The following is a 23,270-nucleotide window of genomic DNA, read 5'->3' on the forward strand; positions in this document are numbered from 1 at the left end:
GTCTTTGGGGATGAAGGAGAAGTTCTAGTTTCCCCATCCCCAAGTCAATGCCAAGTGCCACCAGCTTAAGGCAGGATCTAGGACTCTTCCACGACATTGGATCTGTACTGTACTCTTGATGCCATTCCCAATTCCCTTTGCTCAGCCAGGATACCACGTATGCACCTCAGCCTGGGGATAAACTCGGGTTACATAAGGAAACCAACTGCACAAAATCCAAGCCACAGAGTTACCAACCCTAATAGAAAAACAAGTAAAGTTCAAAACATATCATTACCTTATCACTGTTAGGGTCACTCAGTCTCTGGTGCTCAACACACAAGTGGCAAACTTTGGCCATTAGCTCATACGGATGCATAAATAATCGAGAACTGAGTAGAAAGGTAAATATGTATGTTCTCTGTAGCAAAAGAAAAAGAAATCACACAGTTACATTCTCTTTGAAATGAACATTTTTCCTACATATGACACATCTCATTTCATTAAGTTCTCTTAATGAAAGTTAACTGGTACAGTTTCAAAAGTGATGCTTACTAGTAGTAAAACACCCACAGAATGAAGTTCTCCTTTACCTTCTTATGTATTTTTTTCTTTAAACCATACTAAAAATAACAGAAGTACAGGATAAGTTTAGCTACTGGAATTATTCATAGCACAAATTCATGTCCATCCCCTGGGAGCCAGCACACCAGGACATATAACTCACTCTAGTAAAAAAGAATGGAATTCAGCCCAGAGAGAGAAATCTAACTAAAATGTGCCACTCACACAGAATCACGTCCTGTGTCCAAATATTATGGTAATTCAATGGAAACCAAAGAAACAGCCAACCCGCAGCAGCTCAAGAATTCTCCAGTGTGTCAGGGCAGCACACTGAAGCGTCTGTGTGCCGCGTCACACTTTCAAAGGCAGGCTTTCAAGTATTCTATTTACTCGCTCAAAGGCTAAGCAATTTGATAAAATACAATATCACACTATACACTTTTCTTTAACCACATTGTCTCCCAAGAAGCCAGTAATGAAGTAGTTCTTATTTGTTATAACAGTTTCAGACTTCCAAAGCAAAGAAAAATTCCATAGGTTTTTTTTTTGCCCCGTTAGGGGCCTTTTGTAGCTCATAAACACTGACAAGGCTGAACAAGGGACTCCTTTTACTTTTGATTACAAGTTTCTCCTGTGTGGCAACATATTTGAAAATGCTATGTAAGAAATCACACACAAAGACATAACTTAATAAGAAACATTATGTTGCATTACAGTGGTGAGCACAAACTCTCCTATGCACAGGAAGGTCATTGTTATATTTATAAAAATATACGAATCTACTGTCTAGATATTTTCACAAAATCATTATCGACAACCAGCTGCTGGCTGACAGGGCAGCTGTGGCACAAAGGGAGGGGAAAAATATCACTTGCCCCAGAATTAGAAAAGCTGGATGTGACTGCTGATACCAGAAGTGAGACCATGTGCAAATTATGAATTTGTTTTCTCTAGCCTTTTGGAGTTGCTTTAAGGACTAAGCAAACATAAATGAATTGTCTAGATCGGAAAGTATGATCTACGCAAATGTCTGTTGTCCAAGTAAAACATAAGCAAGTACGTCATCGATGTCCAATCACAAGGAACTGCGTCTTGAATAGAACACTTTCTCTCTTTGCTGTGACATTTCCCTAACGTTACTTTTCCCAGCATAGTGATGGTCTCCGAAACAAAAAGGCATTAAATATTCTGAGAGTGTCCCATGTTCTCTGGCATGTCTATTTAAGGACCAAGCTAGGCGCCGGAATCAAGCCTACAGATACTTCGTTTAGATGGTATCTGACTGCCTACAATGTGGTACCAACCCTGAAAAGAAACTGATGTGCAGACGACAACCAAAATCAGAATCATTCCTGGGCTCACTCTAATCTTAAAGCAGTCAATAATTGTACACAGTTTCTTATTAGAAAAATTCTTAGCATCCCAAATATCACCCTGCAGTATCTCGGGTCCCTGACTACTGTATTATAATTTCTGCTGAATTATAAACCGAGGGTGTGTCTAGAGCACAGGGATACCTACATCAGGGTAGTAGTCCACAGTAGGTACTAAGTGCTGGATGAGTGCTTCCAGAGATCCAGAGAGGAGGTTGTTGTCATGGTAACACAGCCCTCCACAGCTGTCCTCTGCAGACTGATAGAGGTTTCGGTTGTAACCACTGCTGTCAAACATTGCAGAAAAGGGAGGTGTCTGAGGCATGCTTTCCTAAAATAAATAAAAAAGGAGAACATAAGTGTTACTGGTATGAAGTCCAAAAGAAAAGTAAGCTTTAATAGGACCATGCTTTAACAGTAAGGAGGGAACTGGCAATTTTAAAAACCGGTTAGGTTCTGATACGATATCAGAACTCATCAAGAAGCAAATGGCTCTTTGAGTAACATGTATATGCATACTTTTGAGTCCCAATCTCATTCAATGAAATACCATAAAGTTTAGATCAAAGGGGCTGCCATATTTAGATATCAGTCCTTCAGATCTGGTCATTGCTTTACCCCGCAGAGGCAAGTATTATCCTAAGGAGGAAATATGTAAGCCTTCAAAGCTGGGAAATATTACCTAACATTTAAGAAATATCAGACTAGCATTGGGCATAGATTAGGAGACAACCAAAACAAAAGTTGAAAAAGTGAAGTTGTAATAGAGGCCCAGACTGGAAGTGCACATTGTGTGTGGGTGGTCATAGACGTATGTAATGCTGACTCCTCAGCTTTCACTGGAAGGTGAGATAGTGTTGATTTTCACTGCTTTGTGTCAAAATTCTTTTGGGGGTGAGGAGCTCTACAAAGCCTCAGTTCTCAGTAAACACACGGGTTGAGAAGACACCTGACCTGGAGAACAAGGAGCGGTGTGGTGTGCCGGCCCTCTCCATCTGTGTGCTTTGCAACTCGCAAAGCCTTGTCAGAGGGCGCTCAGCAGAGACCAGTGACTATTAAGTTATTCCTTGGATTCCTAGGGACAGAGCTCCCAGCACTGAGAACAGATTCCCTGGTTCTGGCAGCATGTCAGACAATGGAGGCATTCAGGAGCTGTCCAGACTGAGGGTTTCAGAAATCACACAATGAGAGAAAGCCAAACTCCAGCTCTGGGCTGACAGGGACAGGGTGTGTGGAGGCTGCAGGAGGATACAACCTGGGCCAGGCCTTCTTCCCAGGATGCCAAAAGACATCTGCATCCAAATGCGGCAGGGCTGCGCGGCCCTGTCTGAGATGGCACATCCCTCGCTGCTGGGGCATCTGTTCCAGCTCCAGCGCACGGGGGCCACAGCCTCACAATGTGTGCAGGTGCCTTGGCAGGGGGCGGCCAGGGCTGAGGTGTTGGAGAAAAACAGCGCTCCTGATGCAGCCAACCTGGCAGGTGAAAATGGCATTTAGGGAAAGCAGCATCCCAAAAAGAACTACAGCATTTTGTACTCTATTCCATCCACACACCAATGCTGAGGGGAGAATGTAAAAGGATCCCTGAAATCATAGCCACAAATGGGAAGAAAGTGGTTACTGAGGATCACTCTCTCTGGGGAGATTGGTTAACATCAGTGTCATCATAGCTGTGCCTCTCACTTAGGCAGGACAAGGTCATGGCCAAAGGATCAGGAACTATGGAATGTAAACATTAACACAAATGCTCCACACTTCATTGGCAAGACCACACACGTAGGATTCCCAGTTAAATAAATAACTCAGTGTTAACATTTCACAAGGCAATGGACAAAGTATGTTTCTGTCCTCTTCCAGTTGCCAGCTTTCTATGAGTACAATTCATGTGCAGTATAATCTTTGTGCAAATTCATGTGCAGGTCCTTGGTGGGAATAAAAAACAAGAGCCTGCCTATCCTTGCCCAGAGAAATGCAAATGTTGTTAAACTGGGACACAGGGACCTGGAATGAGAGGCATCTAAAAGCTATATCTGAGAGCCTGAAGGGAACAGTAGGTCTGGCTTTCAACAGTGTTGGATGGTTAAAGCCACACAGTGTTCTTCGTGTACAGGATAACAAGTGTAAGTCATGCCATCATGCCCTGGGAGTTTCTTATTTCTCTGCCTGGAACCATGAATTTTCCTCAGTTTCTCCACTTACTACCCATCACTACTGACAACATGTGTGTAAATTGCTTTTTAGAGATGGCTGACAAGGATTTGAGAATTTCAGAAAATGCTGTAGGTTCAAAAGGATCATACAAATCATCTAGTCCGGGATGCAAAATGGATTTCATTTCATGTTCTATAATAATAGCAATCAATTAGAAGTGGTTGCCTAAAGACCTGGGGAGGAGAGGGAAGGATTCAGAGGCTTCAGGAGGGTGGGAGGATACGTATCCCAAGTCATTGGCAATGACTACAAGACAGTCACAGACGAAGCAAAAGCCCAGTGCCACTACAATCTGGTCCGGGTCCAGTCTCCCCTCTTTGTAAGCGCGCAAACTGACACCCTGGGAGGTGAGGTGAAGTGACCAGGCTGAGATCCCACCATCATGTGGCCACAGACCCGAGTGAGCCCGGTGGAACTGCTCTGACTTTTGCAGGCTGTCTCCAGTTTATTAACACTAAGCACTAATCCATTAAAAAGTCATAAGTCACTCAGAGTTCCCTCTCAAGGAATCAGCACCAAAAGCCACCAAGCATTTGTACATCTTCATTACACGCTCCCATCAAGCAGATGAAGACTGAGATCTGCACAAGGACCCCGAGGTAGGGAAGCCCTAATCTGGTGCTTTGTAGCCCTGAACACTTCTGAGTCACTTACCCTGCGACTCCCACCCCCGCAGGTTTTTCATCTGGAAAATGACTTCCAAATTTGCTTACCCCTTCTGTAATTCTAACAAAACTGCCGATTTTCCTTATAGCAAAGTTCTTCTTAAAGCCTTATTAGAGCAAAAACAAAAGGCTTTTGTATTGTTCCTCAGAAACAGGTCACGCACAGAATGTGTCTGAGAAGGTACGAAGTCCCAGCATTAAAAAACTCCCTCCACCAGGCACCAAAAGAAAATACTGCTAACGGCAATGGGAACCAAGTCAAGGTAAGCTCACTGGAGTTATAGCTTATTACACTTAAAAATCAATTTTAAGAAGGGAGTATGTCACAGGTCATTTTCTATCTTCCAAAGTTCTGTTGCTAATCAGCTGATTTAATTTTCCCATGAGCCACCTTGATTGTTGAACTTGAACACAGCCAACTGCTGAGATTCAAGTCATTCCAAGAGACTCTAGCCCCTTATTCATGCACAGCAGTCATATTTGCTACCTTGCCATATACTCAAGACAGCACCTTACAGTTCCTTAGACCTTCTCCCTTCCTTAGCTGCACATTCCTTTACTATGGGATCCTATGTGCTGGAAAAGGTCTCCACCCCCCACAGTCCTTCACGTCTCCGTGCCCCTCAAGGCCCCTCACCTGAGGAGCATGGAGTGCAGCCCTATCTGTGTGAGGTTTACCACCTACAGCTGAAGTTTTGGACTCTACAACCTCTACTCAGCAGGCATCCTCACTCTGTTTTGACTGCCTAAGAAGCTAAGGTTCAGAAAAGCTGTAGTAACTCTCTTGGGGTTTTACATCAGATTAAGAGACAGAAAGGGCAGGGTTTCAGATGTCAGTTCAAAATTTATTACACCACATCACGTCTACTGCAAGTGGTCTTCTTTGAACTTCTTTTGACCATAAAATGAAAAATCTGTCAGTTTGTCCCAAATTGTAGGCTATTAGAAAAATTTATGTTTTACATGTGCTATATAAATCCTTGCTCCAAAGATGTATTGAGGACACTAATTACTCTTCTTATAAAGCAATACTATCAATAAAAGTGTTTGAGTTACTGACCTTTGCAATGAAAACACAGTCTTGTCTAGATAAAGATTTCAGAGATTCTAATACACATTAATTTATATTTTAGTATCTTTGTAATAAGTTTGCATATAAATAGTTGAGTGATAAGAAAACTAATAAGATGTTTAATTAAGTCTTTTTTAGCAATATATGAAATAAAAGAGCATCTTACAATGGATGGCATCTTAAAGTCAATGAAATACAGTAATATTTGCTTGTGTACTTTATAGATTTGCAGTAAAAAATGTTAATGAGACAAGTGACCGAAAGAAAGATCCTGGGTCACAGTATTTGCTCTCCATTCCTGGATAACCTTTAACAAATGGCCTGCCTAGCCACTTTTCTGGAAAGATCAACCGCCTAGGGTAACAGATACACTTGATAAACAAGGGGAAAGGTCAGCAGAAGGGTACAGAAAGTACTGTTTGTGAAGTGTATTTTTAAATACCTAACAAATAAACATAGTGGGTTTTTTTTTTTTTTCCCTACCAAGTATCACCCACATCGAGAACTACTGCTGTTCAGTATTACTCGGATTTAACATCCAGGACTGTAGTTCTACCTGCTTCAGTTCTGCAAATGAAAGGACTCAGTAGATTAACTATTGGCTTGGTTGTTGTTTAAGAAAAATACAAGATCCAAGTATTGGACGTGACGATCCAGAGAACTACTTCTCCCTGGGCACTGCTAACTCTAGGACTCATCTGCTAATGCTTTCCTAGTGGAAGAAGGGCTAAGTGTGAGGCTCCTATCCCATAGCTTCCATTTATTTCTTCTTCAATCTCAGTATAGTTCTGATTTCTTACCTGCAGCAAACTTCTGTATAGCTCTCACATTTGATATATTCTGTCTCTGGGGTCCTGTGAACTCTCAATTTGCTCCTCTCTGCCCTTTCCAACAGGATTTCAAAATCAACCTCTCCATGGTCATTCTCCTTTACCACACATTTTGTCCAACCCAACATACCTATCCATGGGTGCATGCTAACCAAAAACCTTGTTTAGGAAAAATGGGCTCTTTTCTAAAATTAGAATGTGTGACAGCGTGAAGTTAACTACTGCCATTCATTTGAACATTAAGTCAAACTTCAAATTAGTTAATTCCTTTGGAAGAACAGAGATTTATGGGAGACATTGAACAAGCTGCTGACTTCTTACTGAGTGATTAAAATCACTCCCAGTAAGATAAAGCAGAGTGCAGGTTAATCTCCCAAGTAATACTTACTTTATAAAGTTTCATTTGTAAACCAGTTCCTAGAAACTTAGAATACATCCTATTTGTCCAGGGCTCTTTTTTCGGGAAATCACAAACCTCTCTCCATGAGAAAGGCAACAAGTTTGCATGTTACTTTCAAGGAGCTCAGACTCCAGGTTAGGACGCACAAGTGCCGACCTGCACAGAACCTAGGTATGTATCTACTCCACCTCAAAGGAGGAGAGCAGGGTGGTTCCAAAGGGAATCCTGGTCTAACACACTGGAGCTCCTCCTTAGAAATCAAAGGAACTACCTACTTTTACCAGGTAGTACCAATCAAATGGAGTTGAAGAGGATTTTTAAAAAGACACTTCTTTTGGCTTGGGTAGAGATATTTAAATAGGCAATTTTTTCTCCCTAAATTGGGGCAGTCCTTTGGGATGGAGAGGATGCCACCAGACAATGAAAAACAGATTTTGGTTTTTAAAACAATGAGCCAGACTAAAAGAAAGTTTGGCAACACGAAAATTAGCATGCAGATTACAGGTCCTGCTGGAAATCTTCCCAAAGGGAAGTAAAAGATATATCTAACCCAGGTGCACGAGATGAATGTTCCCTTTAAAATTAATTTGGTAAGCCAGAAAGTTGGTTGACAGACAAGATATCTTACCGGGGCAGCTAATTCACAAAGATATATCATGTTCTTCCAAGGACCCTGTAAAAGTTCAGCCTGACATTGATCCAGCCGCAAGGAAGCATGCACTGGATGATTTAAGGGATGAATGGATTTGAAAGGCATGCCTAATGGTTTCAAAGCAACGAAAGCACCACATGAAAAGCTGCCTTTTTCTCAACAGCAGACTGCGTTTGAATTAGCGACTGCTTTTTCACAATGTTATTTATGACGAGGCAGGTGCACCAGGAGAAGGTGGTTTCAGGTGACAATTCCAATTGGAAAAGAGGTCAAGGAAAAGATGGGTGTGGGAACTAAATCAAAAGCTATCTTTCAACATCTGCTATAGCTGCCTTGTAAATCTCTCCCAGAATGTCAAGTCAGCATTTCCTTTACACTCACGAGAAAGAGATAGAAAAAGTAGGAGTCAAAGAAAAAAAGTGTTTCCTCAAATACTTAATAAATTCAAAGCCTTTACATTGATCGATATCTTTTAGCTTCTGGTCAAATGCTGAGCATATGTCCCAATTCAAAAAAAAAAGAAAGAGAAAAAACCCACAGAGGTGGAGGAAGGCCTCCCTATCACAGCTGAATGTTGAAAGCATATTTGTTTAGTGAGGAGAGGCTTAATTTAATACCCTGGAATTCCTGGTTCCCCAATATCCATCTAGATTCCAAAGGAACTTTGCACTTTCATGAGATATCTTCTTCCTGTTCTCATTTGAGGTTCCAGGGACCTGAATGAGAAAGAGTTCATATATTTCAGCCTTAGTCCAGCTGGTATCTCATTGGCACTGCTTGATCTCACAATACAAGGACTGACTGCAAGTTCACAGAGTGTATCTAACTACAGATTTGAGCCAGGAAGAAAGTCAGAGTCCAGTTTCTGACACTGTGTAAAATTTTGATCTTGAAAATGTCTAAAAGATTATCTTCTCAGTCCTTTCCTCAGCCAGGGTCAGTCCTAAAAGCAGAGAGGTCCAGCAACAGCCCTGGAAACAGCAGAAATCCTACACCTCTGCTAACCCGGAAAAAAAAGAGGTATTGTGTTGAGAGGACAAACATACAGAGCCCCCAACTCAGAATCCACTCACTTCTCCGGCATGTGAACAAAAAATAAGTATCTCCCCGATAAGTACACTCTTTGAAAAGGAGCCACAAATGCTTAGTAGATTTCACAGTGGGGGAGGGGGGAAATCAGTATTTTTAAGGAAAGAAGGTCCTATTTCTCTCCACAATAATGAAATGATGGTATTATTTTCTGATTTGTTATATAGGCTTCCACACAAAAAATGAATTTGCATTCTGCTTGATTTGTCCTAGAAGTTACTTTAAAAAAAAGTCTTTACTAATTCTTAATTGATGGAAGCAGGGGATTCTGACTCAAGTATTACTACCTGGTTTTCCTGGAGGACAAACAGAGCTAAAACTTTTCATCTTTTGTCTTAAGAATACCTTGCTACCAGGTTATTAAAACACGAAACAACATTTCAGTACATGGAAACTCTAGTGGGCCTGGACAGTCATTTAAAACTTATCTATGAGGTAAATCTGTGTTCTGGGAATGGAGGGCAGAACATGCTGACAATCTTTTTGCATTGTTTTTAATCATCTACAACTTCCATGCAGTTCCTGAGTTTAACAGTAGATGGCTCTACATTCATGGCCTTTGAAAGAGATGGTGCTTTCCACCCAGAATAGCTGGTGCTGGTTCAGAAAAGTAAAAGGACAAAGTACAGTTCTGGGGAGAAAAATTGAGAAATTAGTATTTGTAATCTTGGCATATTGTTGAGCTTAGGAAAGTGGCATAGTTCATTCTGTACTGCTGAAAATATATGCTGGCTAATAAAGCCAGTTAGTCTTATTTCCTATATCGTAGGTGTGTGTCTATGATGAGATTAATTATTTCATTTTCCCATAGGAATAACAGTGATCTTCTGGATAATCAAAATTATCAACGGCTAATTAAGTAATGTCAAAAAAGAACCTTCTGGGATATTGGAAATATTCCTCTTTGGCACTGCCCAATATAGGAGCTGTTAGCCACATGTGGCTACTGAGCACTGAAAATGTGGCTAAATACATCTCAGACCAAATTACAGAATATTATTTGGGAGAAAATCCTTTACTGAAAGAGTATGGGTTTCTAAACCCAATTCATCTCAGCAGGAAAGTGAGTGGATACTTAGTGAGGACATGAAGTACACAAGCAGAATTTTCCATTTGCAGTTTACTGTAAGACATGGTTACTGGGATAATTTTATTTTTTGGCTGCAAGTTCTTGAAAAACTACACTGATGCCTCCCCCTCCGTTCTCCCAGACAAACAGAAAGATACTGGTAGGCTGCACAGTAAAGTGTTTCCTTTCTTACAAGGCTTATTTGTACTTTTTCTGTGTTAAACTAATTCTCACACTAGGGTTTCCTAATAAAATTTCTATTAGTTGAATGATTTCCTAGATGTTATAAAGTAATAAATATATAAGCCTCAGGGAAAAAAAGACTAGCCCAAAAAACTGGTTTAAAATTTAGTAAGTAGCAACACTGGCCTTAATTCAAAAAAATTTCCGGATTCAACCTTCTCGATAATTAGTATTTTTAAATATAATTGCAGGAGAAAAACAAAAGCAGTCTAAGGAAATATTAAATCTCTACACAGTTTTCATCAATAACAACAAATTTCACTCTCCTCTTTTCACTTCCATGCACCCAGAAAGTGGCTGAATATCTGCCTGCAGCTCACTTCAACCTCCCCTCCTCCCCCGCTAATACAGGGTGCACATGTGTGAAGTGGCAGTACAGCAAAATAAATCAATTATCAGAGAGCTAAAAGAGGCTTGTAAATCATCTAGTTCAACACCCTAATTTTACAGATATTGCAGGTACAGGGAATAAGGGACTTGTTAGGGTACCAGATTGGCTAGGACCTTCATCTCTCTATTCCGAAGGCCGAAATCTGTCCACAGCACTAGGCTACACCACCTGCCATTTTAGGGTAATTGAGGGTTGCACAGATATCATTTTCGTAGATTTCACTGGAGAACCAAGAAAGGGCAACTGTGGTTCTTGAAAAGTGAAAGGAATGGGGAGGCAACCCCTAAATTCAACCACAGCATTTTCAACAGTACAATTTGTGTCTTTAAGATCTCACAGAATGTGTTAAAGGCCTTGCCATTTATTATTTGTAGGCATTGCAATCAAAATTCTCAATCCCTTCAGAGATTCAGAGATTCCAGATTTTTCTCTCAAGTTAAGGAGAATACCTTCCTTTCCCCATCTCCTGTTTGGGGTCATCCAGATGCTCCTGCAAGTCTAATTCTGCCAGGCTGCCTTTGGAGATTGATGCAGTTGACCCCATCACTTCCTGTGCCATATTAGGTACCTTGCCTGGCAGAGACAGGCACCCAGCTTCTCCCCTCCAATTTCCTGACCATTTCTCTTTTTCTAGATAGGTGATAGTCATTGATTTTTCCCCCTTATTGTCATTTATTAACTACTATTAGCCAGTAGTTAATTTTAGATAGTAATGTTAGCAATAATATAAGAAACATGTATTATGATAAATGATAAATATTTAGAAATATATACCTAAGAATAAGTTAAATTAGATGCTATGCTAAGGGGGAAATACAATATATGTAAATGCTGTCTGGTGGTTTTCTATTCAAAAGATATGATCCCCAGGTATCAGGTGTGATAGTAGCAGATTAACTGTCTAATGGAGCACATATCAATCAAGACTGAAAATACACATGGGAGAAATAAATTCGAAGAATTTAACCCTCCATTAGCCAGCCAGAAAGTCCAAGGCCTATATACTTACAAATGTTGCCACCTCTAGGAAAACAAAGGATTGGAGGACATGTAGTAGAAGAATGCCAACAAGAAATTTGCTAATCAGCAGTGATCATCTCATCTTTGCCAGAAAATCTGCTTGAAAGGCATAAGATAGCACTACTTGGGAACCCTGATGTCTGTCAAACGTGCCCTGGGTCCTCATTGGCTCAGGCACTACCTCCTTTCCCAAATAAAGAACCATTAATCGAAAAGCTGACACTTTCATTCCATGAAAATCTCAACAGCCAAGAATTTTTATTATTCCTTTTTAGAGATCAATTCTACATTTGCTCTAAACCCCACCTGACCTCCTATTTTCCTCCCAAATCTCCAATCGGTATATACTCTGGCTAATTGTAACCTCCCTGTTTCTTAGCGTAGACTTGTCACCATGGTCCAACTATGTTTTAAATTGAGACACAGCGATCACATGCCGAGCTCTAGCTACTGTTTTCGAGAGGAAAAATTAATTATTCACCCCATATGAGTCTGACTGTACCAGACATTATTCAAGAGTGCAAAACCCTCATCCCTGGACTCTTCCTCTTTTACGTACCCAGTTCAGAGACCTTCCCTGTAGAGATCATCTAGGGCTAAATATAGATCTACACACACCAGCAGTTCCTGACCACCGTCACATGGTGCTGCTGACGAAAGATTCCTTGGAGACGTGTTCGGCCCAAACACACCTACGCAGATTTCTGTGTGTCTTCATCTATACACATTATAGCCCCTGAATTAATCGACGATGACAGACTTCGACATTCACCAGAGAAAGGCGCTCCCTAGGGATCTCCTCCTGCTATTTAATGCACTTGTGGCACCTTCTGCACGTTGCTTTTGCTTAACTGCGCCAATTCATTTGGGGTAAGGTGAGAAGCAATACTCAAGTGGTACGCGTGCGCGCGCACACAGACCCACACACAGAGACCCCGATTTTATTTTTTTTTTTTTTTGTCCCCACCGTTCCCCTAGAGAGAGGAGCCTCCTTCACGCTAGCTGCCCGCGAGGCTCCCAGGTTCCCTCAGTTCATGTTATTATCGTCCGGCCGGGTCACCCGCGGCGACTCACCTGAGCTTTGGCAAGAGCAAGGCGTCTCGGTGTGCCCCAACTTCGCCAGCTGAACGGGAGTGGGATGAAAGGATATCACCCTGCCGGTGGCGAGCACATCACTTGGGTCCCCTGTCCCTTTCTAAATCAGACCCTAGATTATGCGGCTCCGACATTAAAAATAAACAATTCCACCGCCACTCCCCCCTCTCTCACCCCCCTCCACACACACACACGGAAACTAGCCAATAAGTATAAGGAAACAACCTAGCTGAGTGCACTGGAAGAGAGGATGAAGAAAGGATGGACGCGACTAGAACTCGGACAAATCCTCAAAAACTGTACCACGATCTCGCAACAGAAAGCCTGGCTGCGGGATCAGGGCTAGAGAAGGAAGGAAAAACCCTAGCTTGCCCTGGGCCCCAGAGGCTGGGCCCCGCACCTGTTGGCACCAGGTCTGCTCCCGGGGCAGCCCCAAGCGCCCTCGACCGCGGGTCGGGGGTCCTCCCGGTCCCTGGCTTTGCGGGGCGCTTTGAGCCAGTGAGAGCTCGCTAGCTGAGGGTCTCCCGCCGCCCCGGGGAGTACGCGGCAGCGGAGGCGCAGGATGAGAGCCGGGCTGGCGAGGCTCGCTGCTCCCGGGTCGCCGGGAGGAACGCAGCGCACGGGGCGATCGTGCGTTCCCTCTGCCGAGCTCCGTCCTTCGAGAGAATAGCCTGGCCAGGGAACAAACCCACCTGCAGATGGACCCCAGATCCTCGCCTTCCCGGCTGTTTGCTGCGCGACCACAACTGCAACCAAAGGACAGGGAGCTAAAGCGCGCGGGAATCAGTGAGGGAAAAAAAATCCCGCACAACCAGTCGGGCTCCTTGTTTATACTGAAACTACAGCCCAGTCCCGGCGCACACCCCCTTACCTCCGAGCACCCGCCCCCCGCAGCAGCCCCGCCCACCCCGGCAGGCGAGAGCCAATCACGGCGCAGCTCACCGCCTCCGCGTCCCCACGGGCCGGCTCCAGCTGTGATGCCGCCCCGGGTGCCCTCCCACGCTGCTGCGGAGGCCGCGGGACCCCAGCGCAGCGGTGTTTGCCAGCACTGGCTCGGCTCTCTCCAAAGGCGAGCGTTTCCTCCTGGGTGCACCTGCCGGGGGCTGTTTGTGCAGTCGTGTGTGTGTCCATTTACCTGTGTACTACCTGTAAATTCCCACCCGACTCGTTACACAGTATCTATTAACATAATTATGAGCTAAGGCTTACTGTCCGTGTAACTTTCAAAAGAAAGCTGAGAGTAATCACAAAAACATTTGCTCAGCAAGTATTTACAGAGAGCCTGAGTGCTAGGCATTGTGCAAAACGCTGGGGGCACACTTCTGGCAAAAGTAGGCTGGTCTCTGCCATTATGAAGCTTACAGTCTCGTGGAGGACAAACGTTAAGCAAATGGTCATCCAAACAAAATGTAAAATTGCACCTCTTACCAGTTCCACAAAGGAAGGGAACCTGTGTTGTGAAATATAATTCTAGAAGCAAAAAGGGGAGGTCAGTCCTCAGTAAAGGCTGTGTTGTCATGGTAACCATATACTATACCATTGGATATTTGATAACTTTTTTTTTAAAGGTAAAAACCTAAATACCTCACCTTGTATAAAATAAAACCAGGTGGAAGGGGAGAGACAAATAAGGGAAGAAAGAGACCTAAAGAAAAAAAGAATCAGGAGACTATCTTGCTGGCTAGGTGAACTTTCATTAAGTAAAGTAGCTTTTCTGAGCTTGTTTTCCCATATATGACACAACACTCTATTCCTGTCTTTTAGTACTGGAATTAGGATTACTGAGATATAGAAACCTTTTATGTCCCTGCTCCATCTCTCCCCCTCCCTCCTCCTTCCTGGGTGGAAACAGTTATCTTGGAGTTCACGTTGCCTATTCTTAGCTGATCTCTACCCTCATTTTCTTCATCTGTGCCTCTTCTCACTTCTCTTCTAATTATACTCCCTCCTCCTCTTCTGCAAATGGGTCTCTCTGACTCAGTAATTCACTTTCATTTATCCCAGCCTCTCTGCAGTTTAAAGAAGAAGCTACACCGCCAAGAGAAGTTGGCTGGGGCCAGCCATACAGAATAAAGCACAGAGGCTTGGGCAGCCCAGACCAAGTGCTGTGCTTGTGCTGGTTGATTAGTCTCTCACGCCCAGTTTTCCATCCCGATTCTGTGAAAAACAAGCCTTAGGAAGTTAAGCGAGTCATTTACAATCTTGAGATTCCTAGTCTTATAGCAATAAATTAAAAAGGTTGGACTAAATCAGGATTTCTTAATGGAAAAATATTTGACATATCCTTTGTAACACGTGGATACACCCAGCAGCCCAGAAGATTTTGCCTAGTTTTACTTGCTGAAGTTTTTCCCCACCTATAAAAAAGATATTTATTTTAGTTCCTCAAAATATAAAATGGATACTATGATAACATTGTTCAATGCTTTACCAAATCACATGTCTGCTCCCCATTCTGGTAGATCCCCAGGGCCCCTTCCAGCGTCCTATATGAGAGGTGACGTACAGGGGACAGCTCCAAAGCTAAGTGGCCCAAACCCTAACCTGTCTCTATCACTTAGCCAGCTCTCAAACTTTAGAGAAGGCCCCAGTTTACTTATCTGACAGTAGCAATCTTGGTTTACATAGGTAATTTCTTCAATAACATACTGAGAAGGTTGAAAGAGACAATACATGAAATGGGTTTGGAACAATGTCATTCAGACCCTACTCCACAGTTTCCTTCCTGGTTTCGTTGTTGTTTCACCCATAGGACTTACCACCACTTAACATACTGTATATGTTACTTACTATGGCCTCTCTCCTCTCACTAGGATAAAAAACTCGGTGAGAGCCAGGTTTGTTGTTGTCATTGTAGTTGTTTTCCTGCTGTATTTCCAATGTCTAGAAGAGTGCCTCACGCATTATAAGCACTAAATAAATATATGTTGTTTGACTAATTAATGACTAGCACATGTTGGTTGAATTAATTAATGTCTAGCACATGATAAGCACTCAATAAATAATATGATTATGTATCAATTATTCTCTACAACGAAAATACATTCTTTACCTTCTTTACTTGTAGTAGTTTCTTTCTGGTCTTTTGACTCCATTAACTCAACCCTTATCTCTGTAAATGTTGCTATGCTCAATAATAATAGTCGAATTGATGCAAAGAAAGCTAAGACAGCAGGGAACAGAATTGTCACAGTTGAGGAAACTAATCATGTCCTGTCTCCTGGGACTGGCAAGCTGCCTCCTGAAATAAATTTGGAAGATCATTACTAAGGGAGAAATAAGGAATTGTGTAACCGTTAGCCTTTGCTTTGTAACCAACATCCCCAAACTTAGCAGCTAAAAAGCCATTTATTTGCCCTCAGTGCTGTGGGTTGGCAGTTTGGGCTGGACTCATCTGAACAGTTCTGTTGATGTCACCTAGGGTTACTCCTGTGATGGCATTCAATCAGCTGACACCTCAGGTGAGGCTTGATGGTCTAACTCACTTGTCTGGCTGTTGGCAGGCTGTTGGCTGGGTGACTTTGTTCTCTTCCATGTGGCTTCTCCAGCAGGTTAGCTCAGGCTTAATCACATGACAGCTTCAGGATTCCATAAAAAGGAGAGAAGCTGCAAGGTTCTTGAGTTCTAAGCCCAGAACTAGTACAACTTCTCTTCTGCTAAGTTCTTGTGGTCAGAGAAATCATAAGGCTGGCCCAGATTCAAGGGATGGGGTAACAGACTATTCCTTTTACAGAAACTGAAAATAATTTGTGTCATTTTCATTTATCACAAATGAATGATTTGCATAGGCAAATAACAGTGTTTCCTTTTCACTCTGTTTTGCTCTCACTCTCCTGCTCTCCCTCTGTCTTTCACAGGCTGAAAGTCACTTCTGCCTGGGCTGAAGTCACTAAGACATTGTTCTGGCCCTCAAATCTAGGGGAAGAAGTGATGGATGTGGGTAGTCCCAGTCTAGTAGGGGCACTGGTGGGGCGAGGTGGGACATCCAAAGGGGCCTCTGAAAACCAAGAGTCCTGGGGGTGGGGGGAGGCAGGAAGTGTAGAAGAAGGGCGCAAAGGGAAGCTGGCCCCACTAAGGTATCTTAGTCCCTTGGTGTTGCCAAGCCTTAGTTTCTCCAGCTCAGTAATAAAGACAATAGTGCTACCACCCATTCTCTGTCCCATGGGAAAATGACTGCAGTAACCAAAAGAATTTAAAAGGAATATAGTTCTAAATGCAGTGTGATATCCTGGATTGGATCTTGAAACAAAAAAAAGACTTAAGTGGAAAAACTAGAACTCTCAATAAGGCCTGAATTTTAATTAATAATAACATACCATGGTTGGTCTCTTAGTTTGGACAAATACACCATTGTAAGGTGTAAGATGTTGACTTGCGGTAGGCTAGGTGCCGAGTATATGGGAACTCTCTACCATCCTGGCAGCTTTTATGTAAAGTGAAAATCATTCCAAAATAAATGTTTATTTTCAAAAAAAAAAAAGAAAGAGAGAAAGAAAACCCTAGTAGATATGTGTATTTAATTAAACTGGAAGTCAGTTGTGTTCATTGGGAAACAATGTTTATTATTTGTCTCAGACACAAATTTAATATAATTTTTGTAGTTTATGATATTCTTAAAACACTTGAACTTTAAATGAAAATCTCACAGAGCATCACTGCCTTCAAATGTTTAAAACTTGTCACATGAGAGAGGAATGAGGCTCAGAACACGAGTTGGGATCTAAGAGGAAAAAGTGCACGGGAATGGATCGTGGCTTCGGTGTCAGAAACACATGAAAGACATCCCAAGTGGAGTAACAGCCCTTTTCAGCATTGAGTTCCCTCTCGGGATCTTAAACGACCTTGTGAAATGGCCAAGTGACCCTCCGAAACACATCCACATTTTCTCTTTCACTTTCTCAATATCACTGTAGAATACGGAGATGAACATTCCAAGGATATGAAATCTTAGCCCCAGTTTATAAGAAAAAACAAAGGCATTGGTCACATAACTTATCAATAGTCCATCTAGACCACAGCCTACAAAAGCCAAGAAGACAAGCCCATTTTTGATCAATTTGGTGCATATTGTCACTCCTGTATATTGACAAAAGATTATGAAAGATTATAAAGCAAAAACATGAATACATTTTTGTGAAAATCACTTACCAGTTACTAAACATGGTATGTTAGTATGACTTTGCATCTGGTTAACTTATCCTATAGGATCTATGATCTAATTGTAGCTTCTCTGGAACACACAAGTCCAGTTTTTTTTAAAGGGTAAATAATAACAAAACCCCTTAATACCTAGAGTATGGCACAGATACCAAAATGTTTACTTTATATAAAGAAAAAAGCAATTGCTATTGCACAGAAAATAGAGTTAAGGGAAGTGGAAGAAAATATAATCCTTCCATTCCCACCCCCAGTCCCTTTCACAGAGAACAACCCTTAGAGAAAACCCTTTATGTTCCCCCTGCCTTTTAGTGTGCTTTTCCTTGACTTCCCTTTCTTTATCATTTGAGAGCCTAGGGTGAAAAGGGGAAGGAGACCCCTTGGGGGCTTTGGTTTCAAGCTCTCATCCTCCTTCTAGCCTGAGTGAAAGGAATTCTGCTCATGGGCCAACCCAGCTTACAAAGGAGCAGTATTGGAATTTCATAGTAGTAAAAAGTGTGCATGTACTTGGCACTGCCCTGGTACATACATTTCTCTGGAACCTGAGCGAAGGGTCAATGAAGGCAGAACATGAAGATTTAGATATTCAAGATCCTGAGTCCTGCCCAGTCATATCAATCCCTTCATAACTATTAATGAATCCTGCCACTTGGAAGGACATTTTGTGAGAAAACACAGAACTGGATCAGCCTTGGGATGGTCATGTCAGTAATAATTTCCAACGTTGCTATAGTACACAATGTCCTTTCACATCCATTGTCTCATGTATGGAGAGCACTGTGTCAGTAAGGGTCAGTCAACTATAACAGTGGTCACTACAGAGCATGTATTTGCCTTTCCTGGGATCACTAATAAAATATCATAGAGAGCCATTTATTTAAATTTGCTAAGAAAACACTCCTAAATAGAAGGGAATGAATTAGAAAAAATAACTTCAGGGAAGTCTCTTCCACACGTCCCCGCGGTCCTTCATCACTGCCACCTTTTACCTCCCAGACCACAGAGTTGTACGAAAGAATGCAATGGCTGCCTGGAAAATTCCGCAACACATAGAGGAGGTCTCCAAATCCCCTAAGAAATTTCTCTATTTCCATTTACAGTAGATAAGAACTATTGAAAGGCAAATTTATTATTTTCCCTGTATAAGCCTTAGCATTTCACTCATTTGTCAATTCTTATATACTCTTCCAAAGTAGTCATTTGCAATATTCTCAAGAGGGATATTGATATTGAGAAATTAAGTATAATTTGGCCTAATTACAGGGTCATGAGACAGTCTCATCTTCCCCAGTGATTATATAATACAGTTAATTATTATTACTGCACTGCAAAGAAGTACTTCACAACCTTAAACATGCATCATTTTAATAAGATACACATATCACTGTTTTAAGTAGAAATTCAACTATATTTAAAATTGTATATTTAGATAAATATTGTCCACCCTACAAAATCTTTATAGTTAATAGTAAATATAAATATATTTCTCTATTTCTAGTGTCCCTTTCTAGCAGTTTTTGTCTGGTTCCTTGTGAATGAGTTAATTCTATAATGAATTTTTATAAAAAAGGGTTTTCTGTTTCAAATTCTTATAACCTTTAATATTAAGTCTGATTATTTTGCTAGAAGATTCCCTCAGTTTTGATTAATTACCAATCTATATACTAGAACATTGAGTGGGAAGGGAGAAGGGATAAAATGAATAATAGAATAATAAAATTTTAGAGCTGTGAGAAACATTAATGATAATCTCTTTTCATCTTTCCCCACCCCAATGCCACCAACCAAGGCAGTTTTTTTTTAAGGCATTTTTTGAGATGAGGAAATTGAATCCCAGGGAAATTAAATGATCTCTCTCCAAGGCCATCCAACAGGATAATAGCAAAGTTATACCAGTCAGAGAGCCTGGGTGATAAGCCCAAGACTTCAAACACAACACAATTTTACTTCCCAATTATTACTGCAGCTACTGGAGCTACTTGGATATTATGGAAGTACAATTTGTTTTCATATATTGACAACAAATATTCTCTATTACACACTTCTAGAAAAAATGATAAAGAATTCTCTAGATGTTGCTAAAGCCCTTTATTAGAATTCTCTAAATATTCTTAATACCATTTATCTTATTTAATATTCAAGGTAATAAAATAGGAAGCTCTTGTCTGCATTACCATTAAAGTCACATGATCTACACTATTAATAACACTTCAGAAAGTATATATTGATTGAAAAAGCTTATCTAGTAAGCATTTACTATTGTCATCATGAAAACATATCCCTAAGATATTTTCTCTTTCATATAATAAAATAACTGATTTTCACAAGACTCTATCATTTTTGAAAAGTATTAGAGCATTGTTGTCATTTCTAGATGATTCTAGGAAGGTTAATTTTGTGACCTGTCCAAACATTCATTTTGACACATGGAAATCATTATTTCCATAGTAAAGCCAGAATTTCTGTGTGGTATATTTAGCTAGATATTGCTATGGAAAAACATAAAGCTAAATATATTTTCTATACAAAAACAAATGGAGAGGATCATGGTAGTTGAACTATTTCTCTAGTAAATTAAAGAGCGTGGGTGTTGCTGGGAAGGGGCGAAGGTGAGACTGAGGGTGGAAGGCAGACGGGACTTCAGCTTCATGTGTAGTGTTGGATTTCCCTCACAAAGAAAGACGTGGAGCAGATGTGGCAAAATGTTCACTATTGTCATTTGTGCATGGTGTGTACACAGATGTTCATGCTTTTATATTTTATACATTTCTTTAAAAAACTAAAGAATTTATCATCAAAATTGGAATTTTCCATTGAGCTATATTGCATAATCTCAAACTGTATTTAAAGATTACACTTTAAGGCAAAATGTAATAGTATATTTGTTGTTTTACCTATTTTCTGCTCACTGATTAGTCACATTTATACAATAGAACAGTCAACAGTACAGAGAACTTTATTTGGTCCCACCGTACAAAATACTATGTGAGAAGTTCATTAAAGAATGTTACGGATCTCACATAGTTTGTCAAAATTAGCCCCTCTCTTGCTTTTTGACGCGACAGTGTGTCCCCTCTCAGGCAGAGAAGCGTATTGTGAATAAACGGACGAAACAGCTTTGATTCGTAACTGAAGCCTACTTGGAAGTCAAATCTCCCACAGACCAACACCACTAGCATATGATTAATGTTTCTAAGGCCTGGAATTAACTGGTGATAATTTTAGAATCTACAATTATTCACATAATTGTGTATGATTAGCTGTTGCTGAAGAGTGGTCAAAAACTAAAGGCAAAAGGGGGTTGAAAATGTGGACAAAATGTCCTTATTAGTGGAATGGACCATTTACTCGGGAGAGTTCAGGTCCGTTGGGAGAGCCAAGGTGTGTGTTTCCAGAAGTGTTTTGATGAGTGGGTGGGGTGAAAGGACGCTGCTCTTGCTCGTCAAGGTAGTTTAGAAAGAGTTGGAGAAGAGGAATTCTAAGGCCTAGGCTACTGCTCAGTGATTTTAAAGAGATTCCCCTAAGAAAACATATGTAAAGAAACAGGCCTAAGAAAGACCAAGGCCTTTCCACGGAGGTAGGAATTTAACCCCTTTCATGGGACGAAAGTCATAACAAAGGGTAAAATGAAACGTCTCGCCCTGGATAAAGTTCCCCAGCTAATAACACATTCATCTTCAGTTCTAGTTTTTTTAAAGAACTCATAAAAACTATTTTAAATGCCTGGCTTCCTAAGTTACACCAACTGTTACAAAGGCAGTCGAGAACCCAAACTTTCTAAATTCCAAAATACCAACAACAAGCTGTATATTTTTCCCAAAACAGTTAAACTAGGACATGCTGATTTGAAAATACCTCTAAATAGATGCAATTTTTGTTAGCCCTACTCCTGCTTGTGCACTAAGGCTAACGGCAGACATGTATCATTTTTTTGACTCAGAACAGACAACAAAATATAAATGAATGTGAATTTGTTCTGTGCTTTCCATGAACCAATCTTTTAGAGTATATCACAGTGACATAAACTCCAGGAACATCTCACCTGACAGGCAAGGTGTCTATTAAGCTTCATAAATTTTTATAATTTTTAGGGTTTTTCTCCCTCCCTCCTTCCTTCCTTGCTTCCTTCCTTCCTAGATCAGCAAACTACATAGTGGTGAAATTTTTTCACTCCAAATCTCACAGTAATCGATGCATCTTCAAGGAAGAAGGAATGTCTAAACCTGTTAAACAAGAGTCCTTTTAGGGAAAAACAACCAGCGTATTGAAATAAGTCATTTGCACAAAAGGTGGCAGAACTTGTTCCAGAGCACACACAATGAAGGAGGAAACCCAGAACAGGACAGCCTGCTCAGAGTGCACAGTGGGTGGGACTAGGAGAAGAGCAGCTACCAGTATTGCAAAGGGACTCTGGTCAGTGTAGGAACAAATAAAGAGCATTCTGTAAAACTTGGCTCTCCATTGGAGAAGTTAACATCTCAAATTCTTAGTTTCCTCAACTGGAAAATTTGGGGTGGGCTGGATTATATGATTTCAGAGATGTCTTCTAGCTGCCAAATGCTACTTCATATTACTACTGTTTTAATTGTCAGTTTTTAGTCCAGTTCCATCTGGGTACCTTAGAAAGGAGCCAAGAGGCTTGAGGAAACCCGGAAGTGATAGACATAACCCAACCCCAGCGATTTTATGACTCTTGGCATAGTCTTGCCCTAGAGTTTAATGTCTGCAGTACAATAGTGATTATGATGCTTGCGAGAGTCCCTAGGGATCTGCTTTTACTTTTCCCTAAGGTTTGGCCGACCTTAGAGGCAGGGGCTGCAACTAAGTGTGCGGGGGGCACAGTGATGCCTCTGCTCTGGGTTTGACTAGTGAGACTTGAGATTTAACTGTGATGATGAAAGGTCTATTTCTGGGACTAATTTCTTATCCAAAGGATATGCATTCCATACAGGGTGACCAACCATCCCAATTTGCCCAGGACTGTGCTGGTTTTAGCACTGAAAGCCCTTTCTTGGGCAAACCCTCAGTTCCAGGCAAATTGAGACTGTTGGTCACCCTAATTCCACAGATATTTACTGAGAATCTACTGTGGGTCAGGCCCTAGAAAAGGTACAGGGAACCCCATGACAACAAAATAGACAAGGTTCTTGCTGTCGTGGCAATACCGTCCAGGTGGGTAGGACAGACATTAAACAAGGGAAAAAATACATAGTCAATCATTACAGAGAGTGATCATTACTGGGATGATGAACAGCTGTGGGGCCCTGCTTAGAGAAGGGCAGAGACACCTTCTCTCAGGCTAAGACCTGAAGGACGAGGAGTTAGGCATGAGTATCGCCAGGACAGGTTAGTTCTAGGTCATTGCTAAGCATGAAGAGGCACTTCAAGAAGGACTTATCACTCTCTAAAATTATCTTATTTATCCATGTATGTATTTACTATTGGAATCATATTTAGGAA

The 23,270-nt window shown here is 41.3% G+C and overlaps 1 protein-coding gene across 5 annotated transcripts in view; it reads right to left on the reverse strand.

Moving 5' to 3' along the window:
• RASGEF1B (RasGEF domain family member 1B) overlaps window positions 1–23,270 on the reverse strand; it is a 506,625-nt gene that overhangs the window by 22,669 nt on the left and 460,686 nt on the right. For 3 of the 5 annotated variants that reach the window (XM_024579065.4, XM_045184817.3, XM_045184815.3), the window contains 2 exons: window positions 2,065–2,247; window positions 278–400 (listed from right to left, as the gene is read on the reverse strand). In XM_024579065.4, the coding sequence (XP_024434833.2) occupies window positions 278–400; window positions 2,065–2,247 (306 nt within the window). Of the gene's footprint in view, window positions 1–277; window positions 401–2,064; window positions 2,248–3,171; window positions 3,324–13,345; window positions 13,498–23,270 lie in introns of those variants that run through there. The other 2 variants (XM_024579072.3, XM_045184807.3) reach the window with 2 other exon arrangements.

The sequence above is a fragment of the Desmodus rotundus genome, chromosome 4 (assembly GCF_022682495.2).
Source record: "Desmodus rotundus isolate HL8 chromosome 4, HLdesRot8A.1, whole genome shotgun sequence".
NCBI classification, from domain to species: domain Eukaryota; kingdom Metazoa; phylum Chordata; class Mammalia; order Chiroptera; family Phyllostomidae; genus Desmodus; species Desmodus rotundus.